The sequence below is a fragment of the Phocoena sinus genome, chromosome 15 (genome assembly GCF_008692025.1).
Source record: "Phocoena sinus isolate mPhoSin1 chromosome 15, mPhoSin1.pri, whole genome shotgun sequence".
In the NCBI taxonomy this organism is placed as follows: Eukaryota; Metazoa; Chordata; class Mammalia; order Artiodactyla; family Phocoenidae; genus Phocoena; species Phocoena sinus.
Genome location: NC_045777.1, coordinates 11540816 through 11553136, shown reverse-complemented (window position 1 = coordinate 11553136; position 12321 = coordinate 11540816). Strand labels below are relative to the sequence as shown.

The following is a 12321-nucleotide window of genomic DNA, read 5'->3' as shown; positions in this document are numbered from 1 at the left end:
GCCAGCATGGAACGAAAGTCCTGCTGCCCTCACATCCTCAACACTTGCTAGTGACCAAATTTTAACTTTTTATCTTTCTGATGGTGTGAAATGGTATCTCACTGTGGTTTTAATTTGCATTTCTCTCATTACTAATGAGGCTGAGCAGTTGGTGAAGTTAATGCTGAAACAAAGAAAAGGAGCCAACATGGTGAAGATCTGGGGAGAGAGATTTAGGGGGCAGGGAAGATGAACGGTAGGTGCCAAGGTCCTGTGGTAGGCAAGGGCTGGGATGTGGAGGAACAGAAAGAAGGGGGTGATCATTGTGCAGGGGGAAGGAGGAGAGTGGCTCAAGACAGGATCAGCAGAGGTCAGATCAGCAGGGTGGAGGGCCGTGGTGAAGACTTTGGTTTTTACTCTGGGTGAGATAGGAATATGGGAGGTTTTGAGCAGAGGGACACAGCCTTACTCCTCCCTCTGGATGCATGTGGAAAATCGTGATTGAAAGTAAACAGACGTAGAAGAGGCTATATTCTTCGTAATGACTGTGCATGGCCTGTCTCCCCCACCATACCCTCCCCTCACCAGTTAGTAAGGATTGTCTTGTTCACAGCTGTTATCCCCAGCACCTGATGACCAAAGCAGACAGTTGTCCCTGCCTTCATTCTAGGTGGTGAGTGGAGGGACTTACAGGTTTTCATCGTCCTTGCTTCACAGGTGGAAACCCGTGGGCAAGACCTGTGGATTTATTTCCGTGCCACAACCCCACTCCAGGCGGGGCATGGCCATCAAAGTTGGTGGGCTCACAGGAGAGCTGAGGATGAAGTGTCCCTCCCCTGGGCCCACCCCACAATGAATCAGTCAGTGCCTCCCTTGGAGCCCAGCCTTAGGTCCTTTAGACACAGTATTGACGACCCCAGACAAGTGAGGAGACCACCTCAACCCCACCCTTCCCCACTTCTTTCTCCCACCTGCCCAGAGTACTCTTTCTCAACCATTCTAAACAGGTCTCTCCTCAGCTGAAAATTCTTCCTTGGCTCCCCAGTGCCCTTGGGGCAAAGTCCAATCTCCTCCAGGCCCTGGAGGCCAGGCAGATCTGACCCATCAGCCCTGCCCACCCCACCCCCAGCCCTGAGAGCTGCTCTCAGTGGCTCTGAAATAGTTACTGATTCTAACCTCAGGCCTTTCCCCTCGGTATTTCTTCACTTCCTCTGGTAAGTGCCCCCACCCCGACCCCCTGTCAAGTGACCCGCCTCTTGACTGTCACAGTGCCCTGTGGTCTCCCCCCATCAAAGCACACTTCCCTTTGCATTGGAATTGTCTGTTTACTTCGTTTGTCTCCTCCGCCGGACAGGGAGCTACCCTTCGGCAGAGACCCCGAGTGTTTTGTTCAGGGCTGTATCCCCAGCTCCGGTAACAGTGCCTGGCATGTTAGTGGGCACTCAGTAAACACTGAGGGAACGAATGCATTTTTCTAGATGATGCCCGTTTGCTTTGCAAAAAAGGCTGTAGCACTGCACAGTCAGCAACCACGTGCAGAAGTCCATTGCTCTTCCCCGTCCCCGAACTGTGTATTGTCCCTTTCATTCCCACGCTCTTTGCGAGTCACCTTCCGGGCGAAGGCACCCCCTTCCCAAACCCGAGGAGGTGGCAGTATCGCAACGTCAGGTGTTCAGACTCGCGGCGCGCGGCGCCAGGGGGCGCCAGAGGCGGGCTACCGTGCCGCGTCGAGCTGGCTGGAGCTCGGGTCCCGAAGGGGGTCCCGCCTAGTCCGGGGTTCCCGGCGCCCCGCCCCCGGCAGCCCGCAGCCGGGTGATGAGTGCAGCCCCGAGGCCCAGAGCCCGAGCGGCCCCTCCCGACTCCCAGCGCCACGCGGCGCGAGCCCCGCCAGACCCCGGCGCACCTGCTTGGGGCGTGGCGTCCGGCGAAGGCGCGCCTCGATTGGCGCGGAGGTGACAAAGGGGCGTGGCCGTAGTCGGCCCCCGCCCACCCGCGGCAGTCGTACTTAAGGCAGTTGGCGGCCAGACTCCACTCACAGCGCAGCTGCACGGCCTCGCGTGTGGAGGCTTTTGGTATCCCAGCACGACCCGGCTCCCCCCGCTGCTTCAGCCACCATGCCGCGCTCTTTCCTCGTCAGGAAGTCCGCCTGCTCCCGCCGGAGACCCAATTACAGTGAGCTCCACGACTCTTCTCCAGGTGAGTGGACGGGGTGCCGGACCCCAGGGAGTTTGGGGGAGGCAGGCGAAGGCTGCATGGGGGGCACTTGAGAGGCAGGGCCCTTGGGGACAAAATGGAGGGGCCAAAGTCGAGGGGCCAAAGTCGAGTCAAAAGATAACAGTCTGGGTGTGAATAGGCCGGGGCAGGTGGATCCGGGAGATTGGGAGAGGGCTTTTAGAGGCCGGTGGTCTTTGGCTGAGGGGACTAATTAGCCGCCGAGAAAGCGGGGCGCCCCGAGAGCACAGAAGTGAGAGGAGGCGGCTTGTGTCTGGATAGACGCCGGCCTGGGGCTGGAAAGAGTCCGGAGTCCACAGGATTCGGGGGAGGGGGTGGGAGAAGAGATGTGTATGGAAGGGGGACAGGGGTGGTGCCTCGGCAGCTGGGGAGATTAGGGGCCAGGGAGCTGGGGGTCTTGCCTCAGGCTGGGGACTTGGGCACCGCAAGAGGAAGGAGACCTGAGAATGACCTCCTTGAGTTGGAGCTGGGGAAGGGGGTGTCCTTCCTGTAAGATCTGGAGGTTGAGGTGGGAGAACCAGGTGACCTGGCTGAGGAGGGGGCTCTGCCACGGCAGGAACCTGTCTGTCCTGGTCATGAATCTTTTTTATTCATCTACTAAGCATTGAGTGCCAGCCCCACTCAGCCCCTGGCCCACATCAGGCTAATGTTTGCTGACTGACTGAATGATCTAATCCCTGACCTTGCGCTTTTCCCTGTCTCCTCACAGAGTTCACTTTTCAACAGCCCTACGACCAGGCCCACCTGCTGGCAGCCATCCCACCACCTGAGGTCCTCAATCCCACGGCCTCACTGCCTACGCTCATCTGGGACTCTCTCCTGGCACCCCAAGCCCAGCCGATTGGCTGGGCCTCTCTTCTGCCCCAGGAGATCCCCAAGGCCGTCGAGCTGACCTCCCTGTCTGACGAGGACAGCGGGAAAGGCTCCCAGCCCCCCAGCCCACCCTCACCGGCTCCTTCGTCCTTCTCTTCCACCTCAGCCTCCTCCCTGGAGGCCGAGGGTTATGCTGCCTTCCCAGGCTTGGGCCGGTTGCCCAAGCAGCTGGCTGGGCTCTCCGTGGCCAAGGACCCCCAGTCTCGCAAGGCCTTCAACTGCAAATACTGCAACAAGGAGTACATCAGCCTGGGTGCCCTTAAGATGCACATCAGAAGCCACACGCTGCCTTGCGTCTGTAGCACCTGCGGGAAGGCCTTCTCCAGGCCCTGGCTGCTGCAGGGCCACGTCCGGACCCACACTGGTGAGTACCCCTGCAGACTGGCTGCCCTTCTCACTGTCCCACTGCTTTTGCTACAAGCTCTTGTAAGATGGGCTTGCTGTTACTTTCAGACTGTGGAAACTGACCCCTCCCCACCCAGTCTCCTGACTCCTAGCTCAAGAGTTCAGGGGCCTGGCTCCGAAAAGTTTGGCAGAAACATTCGTTCATTCACCAGCTAAGCAGATGGGCTAAGGAGATAATTTTACACGTCCCTCTGCAGGCTCAGTTCCTCAGCCAAATGGGTTGGAGCTGGGTATGGGAAAGGTGTAACCAGCACCTTGCTGTTGGGGCCAGGTGTGAAGGGGCTCACCCTGCTCCACTTCCCCCACCCGCCCCCCAGCCAGACAGGATGTTTGTCAGACTCCCCACCTGCCTCTGAATCCTGCTTTGGGATCTTCCCAAACTTTGGGCTGCTGTTTCACCTCTCTAAGCCTCAGTACCCGCCTCTGTGAAATGAGCATAGAAACACCTTGTGGGGTTTTTGCTCTGGTCAAATGAAAGAAAGCATACAGAAATCACCTGGGACAGTGCTTGGTACATGATCAGTACACACAAAAATCATAGCTGGTATTCATTCTGCTTCCATGCTGTGTGTCTTTGAGCAAGTGATTTAACGCTCTGAGCCTCTCCGATTATAGATTATAATATAATCATATAGGGTGGGTTACGATAGCATTTCGTACGGGGCTGTCTAGATTCAGTGGCTCCTTAATCGCTTTATAATATCATCATGGTTCTCAGATCTGCTCTCCCCACCCCCATTCACACTGCTGAATAGATAATCTTAATCCTATCATGCAGACCCGGGAACACGTTTGCTGGCAGAAAACACAATTATGTCTTGGTGTTTCAAAAAATGCAATACTGAATGTGTAGAAAATTATGAAATGGAGACTGTTCTAGTCTTTAGCTTTCTGGAAATGCAGAAAAGGTAGCCACTCCACCTTTTCAGAACATGAATGGTGGAGGCCACCCTGCTTGGGGCTGCTCTTTGGAGAGTGTCTGTTGAGGGAGAAGAGGGTTCAAGGGTCATGACTGTTGGTTTTGGGGGTCAGGTTGGCCAGGTTGGAGACTCAGTTCTGGCATTTCCTCATCCGGTGGCTGACCTCTGAGTGAGCCGTGAGGGTCAGTGAGGTGGTTTGTGAAGCCTGGCATTTTGCAGGCATTACTGGTGTCATCGTTACTCCTACGGGGGTGGGGGGCATCCTCCACACCTTGCAGACTGTGGCTACTACCCATGTCTCTTACCTTGTGCACAAACAGCTCTGATTTTAACATGGAAGGGTCCAATTGCCTGGCCTCTGTCCTGGGTGCCTGCAGCTGATGGCGTCTCTATTTGGGGGGAGTGGAAGCCCTCAGATGCTCCCCTGGGCCCCCCAGCTTCTTTCCCCTCCCACTCGGACATTATTTTAATGTAAAGGCATGGCTCAGACACAAAAAGCCTGTTGAAACGCACCAGTGCCATCCTCATCAACTCCCATTGTGTGCCGTAATGGTGCGCCCAGGGGGCGGGGCTGGGGGGGGTGGAGCAGGTGCACGAGGCAGCGGTGCCCAGCACCTGTTCCAGGCCGCAGCTGCTGGCCCGCAGTGTGTCAGGCCACGTTAATCCAGGGAGTATTGCATGTACACTGCCCCCCTCGGCGGCCTTTGTCCCGCCGGTCTGGTGCTGATTTCACACTCCAGGAGCACCATAAAGACGTGGCTGGGGTGGGGAGGGGGAATCCGCGAGGGGTGGAGGTCTGCTGCCTCCTGCTGCACCCCTCACATCCCATCAAGCCTGCCCCTTTGTTCAGGTTTGTGTCTAATCATAAGAAACATAAAGATAACGTTCACTGAGCACTTGGCAGTGCGGGAGGCCGGGGAAGGCGTGATGCTCAGGGCTTCCTTCACCTGTGTCAAGGCGGTAAATCCACCAACAGTCCTAAGAGAGAAGTGCCATCATAACCCCCATCTTACAGGTGTGGAAACTGAGGCATAGAGAAGGAAGTCACTTTCCCAAGTCACAGCCCATGGGCTGGAGCCAGGGCTCCTTCACCTTGGCCAAGCGGGTGAGGGGGCAGTGGGGATTACAGGACTCCATCCCCTTTTCCAGACCTGCATAGCGTGGGCCCTGAGTTCACAAAGGAGTGTGTGAGTGAGGAGGAAGTTCCCTTGGACCTTGTAGACTGCGGTCATCAAACCCTTCCGGCCTGGTGTGCAGAGGCAGCTCAATACGGCAGAGCAGGTCGCTCAGGTGTCCCTTCCCCAATCCTCTGGCCAGGTCCCCGCTCTCTGCCCCAGGAGACTGAGCCCATGGACTTGGTTCCACAGTGGGCCGCAGGCATCTGACTTCTAGACCCCGCCCTCCCTGCTCAGCTAGTGCCCCAGGCACCCAGGAGGCTGCTGGAATTCATTCATTCCCAGCTCTCAATTCCAGCACTGGGATTTAACTAGAGGGCCTTGGCCTAGGGGCATATAAGGCTGGGAATGGAAGGATAGGAGAATGTAGTTTCTTCTGGAAAAGACTATTCAGTATTACAGAATAGTGCCGGGCCTGTGGTAGGAGCCTGATTAGTATTTGTGTAATGCATTACCCTTCTGACTTTATTTGGGAAATGCTGCAGCCCCAGGAAAAAGCAAAACACAGCATTTGACGTTTCTGGAATGTGAGTTACAGTCTCTTGATTGGGGCAGGAATTATGAAAAGTTGGTGAATGGTGTTTTCTGGTGGTAATTGAGGAGTCAGGCTCTTCTGAGACCTTTATAAAAAAAGACTTATTGTTGTACAAGCATTTATTGAGTTCTCACTGTGTACCCAGCCCTGAGTGCAAGACTCTTCTCAATACAGCCTGGCCAGGCAGGTGAATGAGGGCCACAGGCAGGGTTTTTTAAAAAAAATAAGTCATAAGGTAAAAGGTTTCTGTAGCCTCTTGGGGGTTCTGGGCCTTGGGCTGGAAGCTTAGAATGGATTCGGTGTCGGTGTCGGTGGCAGGGGGGATCCTGCCCTCGTGGGACTCAGTCTGATTGGGGGACGAACAGACTTGAAACTACCCTGAGTGTGATCTGAATTGATGGGGAAGCAGGATAAAGGAGTGACCTGCTGGGGGATAGGGGTGGGCTGGGGCTTTAAGGCTGGCTCTTAAGCTTTGTCCCCAAGAGGAAGTAAATCCAGGGGTTAATAAGGAACATCCATTACAGCCCCCTTAACTGAGGGGCAGTCTGTGTAGTGCTTAAAATCAAGGGCGCTGCGCTTCCCTGGTGGCGCAGCAGTTGGGAGTCCGCCTGCCAATGCAGGGGACACGGGTTCGATCCCTGGTCCAGGAAGATCCCACATGCCGTGGAGCAACTAGGCCCGTGCGCCACAACTACTGAGCCTGTGCTCTAGAGCCCGCGAGCCACAACTACTGAAGCCCCTGTGCCTAGAGCCCATGCTTCGCAACAAGAGAAGCCACCACAATGAGAAGCCCGTGCACCGCAACGAAGAGTAGCCCCCACTCGCTGCAACTAGAGAAAAGCCCACGTGCAGCAACGAAGACCCAAAAATAGCCAATAAATAAATAAATAAATAATAAATTCTTTAAAAAAAAAAAAAATCAAGGGCACTGGAGTCGGGCTATTTGGTCTTGCTGAGATGCTGCATATTCCCTGTGCCTCAGATTCACCATCTCTAAACTCAGGACAAAGGTGGGGTTAAATGAGATAGTGTAAAATGCTTCCACTGTCCCTAGCACAAAGTGTTCAGCAAACACAGTTGCCATCACTGTCATCATTGTTGAGCACTTCCTGCTGGCAGGGCAGGAAAAGTACTTGATTCAACCTTCTCTCAATTACCAGCCTCTATGAGTGGGAGATGAACAGCTCCATTTTACAGATGAGCAAATGGAGGCTCAAGAGAAGCCAGCTGACTTGCTCAGGGCCACACGGTGGGAAGCAGCAGGCGCTCCCTGCCAAATCCAGGCCTTTGGACACTGTATGGCCTGGCTTTTCTGGGTCGCGGGAGTTCCTCAAAGTTGGAGTGAGCCAGGGGTGGGTGGGGATTTCAGTAGACGTCAGCTGTTCTCCCAAGTGTCTGAGTCTCACTCAGCTCCCTCCTGTCTTCTCTCCCCAGGCGAAAAGCCCTTCTCCTGCCCCCACTGCAGCCGCGCCTTCGCTGACCGCTCCAACCTGCGGGCCCATCTCCAGACCCACTCGGATGTCAAAAAGTACCAGTGCAAGACATGCTCCAGAACCTTCTCCCGAATGTCCCTGCTCCACAAGCACCAAGAGTCAGGCTGCTCAGGGGGGCCCCGCTGACTCTAAAGGCTCCTTGCACCTCTCCGGGCCCTACCCCAACTCCAGAAGGAAGGACCCGGCATCCTTCTCGCTGCCACAGAGTTCCCTCCTGAGCTCCGCCTTCTGGCTGCGTTGGCCCCCCAGGACTCTGAGGACCATTTCCCAGTCCTCTGCTCTGAGCGCCTCACCGGGCTCTGAGGGGGGCCTTTCTTTGGACAGCTGATGGGAGGGTGGCTTGCAGCAGAGACTCCTTCCTGGCAGCCGCTGCTCCAGAGTGTTCTGGAGTTGGCCTTTCTGCGTGGGTTTGTGTATCCAGAGCTGTTTGGATACAGCTGCTTTGAGCTCCAGGACAAAAGCCAGCAGACTGATGAGAAGCTCCCACCCCACTCAGGGGACCCCAGCCTCCCCTACAGGAACCCTCAGGCCACCCCCTCCAGAAGGTGCAACTAACTATGCAAACATCCACCCCCAGGTGCACTCGCGGGGGTGGTCCCTGACACAAGGACAGTGTCTAGACCCCAGGATGCCCCAGGGCCTGGGCAGCTATTTCAGCCTCCTGTTTGTCATGGTGGCACCTGTTTCACGGGCAATTTAACAACGTCTCCAAAGGGACTGTGAATAATTGCCTTCACTTGTCCAGGGCCCAAATGGGGTGCTTCGGCTCCACTGATGTGTCTCCCGGAACTATTTTCGGGGGCCCGACAGGTGGGCCCGGGAGGAAGATGTTTACATTTTTAAAGGTACACTGGTATTTATATTGCAAGCGACATTTTGTACTAAGGAAACGTTTTGTATAGTTATATGTACGGTTTATTGATATTCAATAAAGTGGTTAATTTATATATTAAAAAGTCTACTTGGTTTTATGTGGAGTGGGTATTTTAAAGGGCCTTTAGGGAGGGAGGAGGGGGGCAGGGATTCGTGGAGCTCGGATACTCCTGACACAGCCTTAAATCTTGGCCTCTTAAACATCACATGGCTTTGGACCTCTGGGTTTGTCAGGGACCTTGTTTGTGCAGATGGGTTTTCCTCGGAGCCTGGATGTCCTGTCCGATACGGAGGTTGGGAAACACCTGTGGGCCAGTGAGCAGTAGAGCTGTGTGTGCAGGTTTCTACACTGCGGCCCTTACTCATTCTCTCAGTGCTCCCGTTTTGAAGCCGACCAGGCCCACAGGGTGAGAAGCCAGCTCCCTGGGTCTTATCAACTAGGCCTGCTGTGGGGCCTTCCCCAGCACTGCAGGTCTTTTGGGGAGGGAGCGGTTGCTGCCCCCAGATGAGGGAGTGGAATGTGATGAGTAAGAAGGGGACAGAGGACGTCCTTCCTGTTTCCAGGGGCTCCAGGCCCCACTCCGGCCTCCCTGTCAGACCCACACCTCTGTCTGGCCTCTGGGTACCAAATGGCCTTTGATGCAAGGAAATTGGCTGGCTGGAGTCGGGAGGGTGAGAAGCCAGGCCAAAGGGTAGGGGTCATTCTGCTTCCTGCTCGAGGACAGGACAGGACGGGAAGACGGTCTGCTTGCGTCCCGTCCCGTCCCGGGCTGAGCTAATTCACTCACGGCAGGCTGTCATGGTGACCTCACCTCTGGGGCCCTCCTGGGGCCAGGAGAAAATGAGTGTCCTTTTTGAGCACAAAAGGTGCCGAAGGTGCCAGTTTCCTGCGGGGAGCTGAGCAGGCGTCCCAGAGCCCCAGAGTCAGGCCGGGGGCGGGGGAGCTTCGTGTTCCAAAGGAGAGATGATTCTTTCTTCTAAACAGGAAATGGTGACCCACAGGCCAGGAGCAGCCCTTAATGACTTGCAGCTTTCCTCCCAAAAGAAAAAAAAAACTTCTCTAACAATCGCCAAATTGTAGCTGGCCTCCCTGAAGGGAAGTTAGGGAGTCGGTGGGGGGCTGGGGGTTTGGGCGTCAATTTGCTGAGGGCCTACTGTGTCCCACGTCCCTGGGTGTCATACATCCACCTGTAGTAGGTGCTGACATTGATGGTGAATGTATAATTGATTTCACACACTCCCAGAGGGATGGGCCTCGTGGAAACTCCCAGCTGGCATTCAACATGGGTGCACGAGGCTCCGATCATTCTGGGAGTCAGGTACCAGGCTCATGCCCTTGGCTCGCAAGGCCTTGGAGCAAGGCTCTCCGCCTCTCGGACCCCCAGTTGCTGCCTCTAAAATAGGGTGATGACGGCGCCTTCCTCCCTGGAGACTGTAAAGAGATGTCCATCCAATCGGTTTTGATGAGCCCCGTGTGTGCCAGGCCCTGTTCTAGGCCCCGGGGTTACAGCCCTGAACAGAGAGACAGTCCCTGCACTCAGGGAACTAATGTTTTAGCAGGGGAGACAGAAAACAAACGAGTGATTAAATAAGCCGCTTTCCTACAGTGATGTGCCAAGATGGAATTAAAGAGAGCGCCTACTAGAGAGCAATGGGGTAGGGCACCCTCCAATAAGGCGGGAGAGCTGCAGCCCAGTGCCCATTCTAGCGGGGACCTGGAGGAGGAGAGAGCTCCAGCCTCTCGAGGAGGCAGCAAGTGCAAAGCCTCCGGGGCTGGAATAAGCTTGCCACGGTGCCGAAAAAGACCAGGGTGGCAGAGAGTCTGGGGGGACCAGGTGGGATGGATGAGCTGGTCCAGATCCTGCAGCACTTGTGCAGGTGGCCAGTTCTATTTTGTTGAGCCCAGAGGACAGCCACAGGGACATTTTAAGCAGGGGAGCCATGAGGCCTGCTTTACTTTTGCACTGATTCCCCCCATCCTGGTGGAGAATGGAGTTAGCCAAGTCAGAGCTGGGAGCCAGTGAAAGGCCCAAGGCAGAGGGATGACTGCTGGCCTGGCCCAGAGGGGTGGAGGCCTCGGGGGATGGTTGGATTGAAGAATCTGTGGCAGCTGCGCCTCCAGCCCTGTGCCAGGCACACCTGAGCGCTGGTGGGTGCGCGTTACTAGGGATTATTTAAAGGAGATGTTGGACCCGGTAGCGGGGTGGGGATAAAAAGAAGGATGGTTCCTGTGTTCTGATGTGGACAAGCCCCCACTCAGCCACATTTAGCTAAGTGAGAAAAATAACATGCAGACCATGCTCCCTTTTGTGGGAAGAAGGGTGGAATTGAGCATGCTATTCATTCTTGTTTGTATTTGCATACAGGAACTCTGGAAGGATTTACAATAAAACAATCAAAGCCATCTCTAGGCAGGTGCAGGGGTAGAATGGGGTAGATGGAGGTGGGCAGGAGAGAGCAGGGAGCCAGGTTTTTTAGATTTCTTTAAAACTTCTGATTTTGCCATAGTTTCAACCTGACAGAAAAGTTGCACGAAAAGTACAATAAACTGGAATCTTTTGATGGGCATCTTATCAAATGCAAGTCTGCATTTTCTCTCTCAATATAGGCACATACACATACCCACTTTTTTTTTTTTTTTTTTTTTTTTTTTTTTTTGCGGTACGGGGGCCTCTCACTGCTGTGGCCTCTCCCATTGTGGAGCTCAGGCTCCGGACGCGCAGGCTCAGCGGCCATGGCTCACGGGCCCAGCCGCTCCGCGGCATGTGGGATCTTCCTGGACTGGGGCACGAACCCGTGTCCCCTGCATCGGCAGGCGGACTCTCAACCACTGCGCCACCAGAGAAGCCCACTTTTTTTTTTTTTGGAACCATTTGAGAGTAAGCTGTAGGCATGATGCCCCTTTACCACGAAGTATTTCAGTGGGTATTTCTTAAGGATAAGAACGTTCTTTCATATGACCACAGTTCAACGATCAAAATCGGGAAATTTAGCGTTGGTGCAATGCTATTATCCAATCCACAGTCATAATCAAGTTTCCCCAACTGCCCCAGTGATGCCCTCCATAGCACTTTAGGGGGTGGGGAGAGATCCAGATCCCACGTTACCTTTACTTGTCCTCTTTAGTCTCTCTTATTCTGAAACAGCTCTTTCCTTAGTCTTTTGTGAGTCTGACTTTTTTTTTTTAAATAACTTTATTTATTTATTTTTGGCTGCATTGGATCTTCGTTGCTGTGCGCACGCTTTCGCTAGTTGTGGCGGGCAGGGGCTACTCTTCATTGCAGTGCGTGGGCTTCTCATTGCGGTGGCTTCTCTTGTTGCGGAAACCAGGCTCTGGGGCCTGCGGGCTTCAGTAGTGTGGCACGTGGGCTCAGTAGCTGTGGCTCGCGGGTTCAGTAGTTGTGGCGCATGGGTTTAGTTGCTCCGCAGCATGTGGGATCTTCCCAGACCAGGGCTCGAACTTGTGTCCCCTGCATTGGCAGGCGGATTCTTAACCACTGTGCCACCAGGGAAGCCCCTGTGACTCTGATATTTTTGAAGAGTTCAGGCCAGGTATTTTATAGAACGTCCCCCAGTTTGGATTTTCCCAATGCTTCCTCATGATGAGATCTGAGCTGTGCACTTTAGGCAGAACCACAGCGGTGGGGCTGTATCCTTCTCAGTGCAACGTATCATGGGGCACATGACGTCAGTTTGTCCCATTCCTGGTGACGTCAACTTTGACCACTTGGTTAAGGTGGTGTCTGCCAGGTTTCGCCTGGATAAAGTCCCTCTTTTTCCCCTTTTGTACTTAATCCGTATCTTGTGGGGAGACCTTCCAAGGCCACGTGAATATC

At 54.6% G+C, this 12321-nt stretch overlaps 1 protein-coding gene across 1 annotated transcript; it reads left to right on the top strand.

Annotated features, from left to right (window-relative positions):
• Positions 1-2019: 2019 nt before the first annotated feature.
• On the top strand, positions 2020-8562 carry SNAI1 (snail family transcriptional repressor 1). Its single transcript, XM_032603766.1, has 3 exons — positions 2020-2175; positions 2921-3448; positions 7554-8562. Exons 1-3 carry the CDS (start codon positions 2094-2096, stop codon positions 7736-7738), a joined length of 795 nt encoding a protein of 264 aa, XP_032459657.1. The 5' UTR covers positions 2020-2093; the 3' UTR covers positions 7739-8562.
• Positions 8563-12321: the final 3759 nt, after the last annotated feature.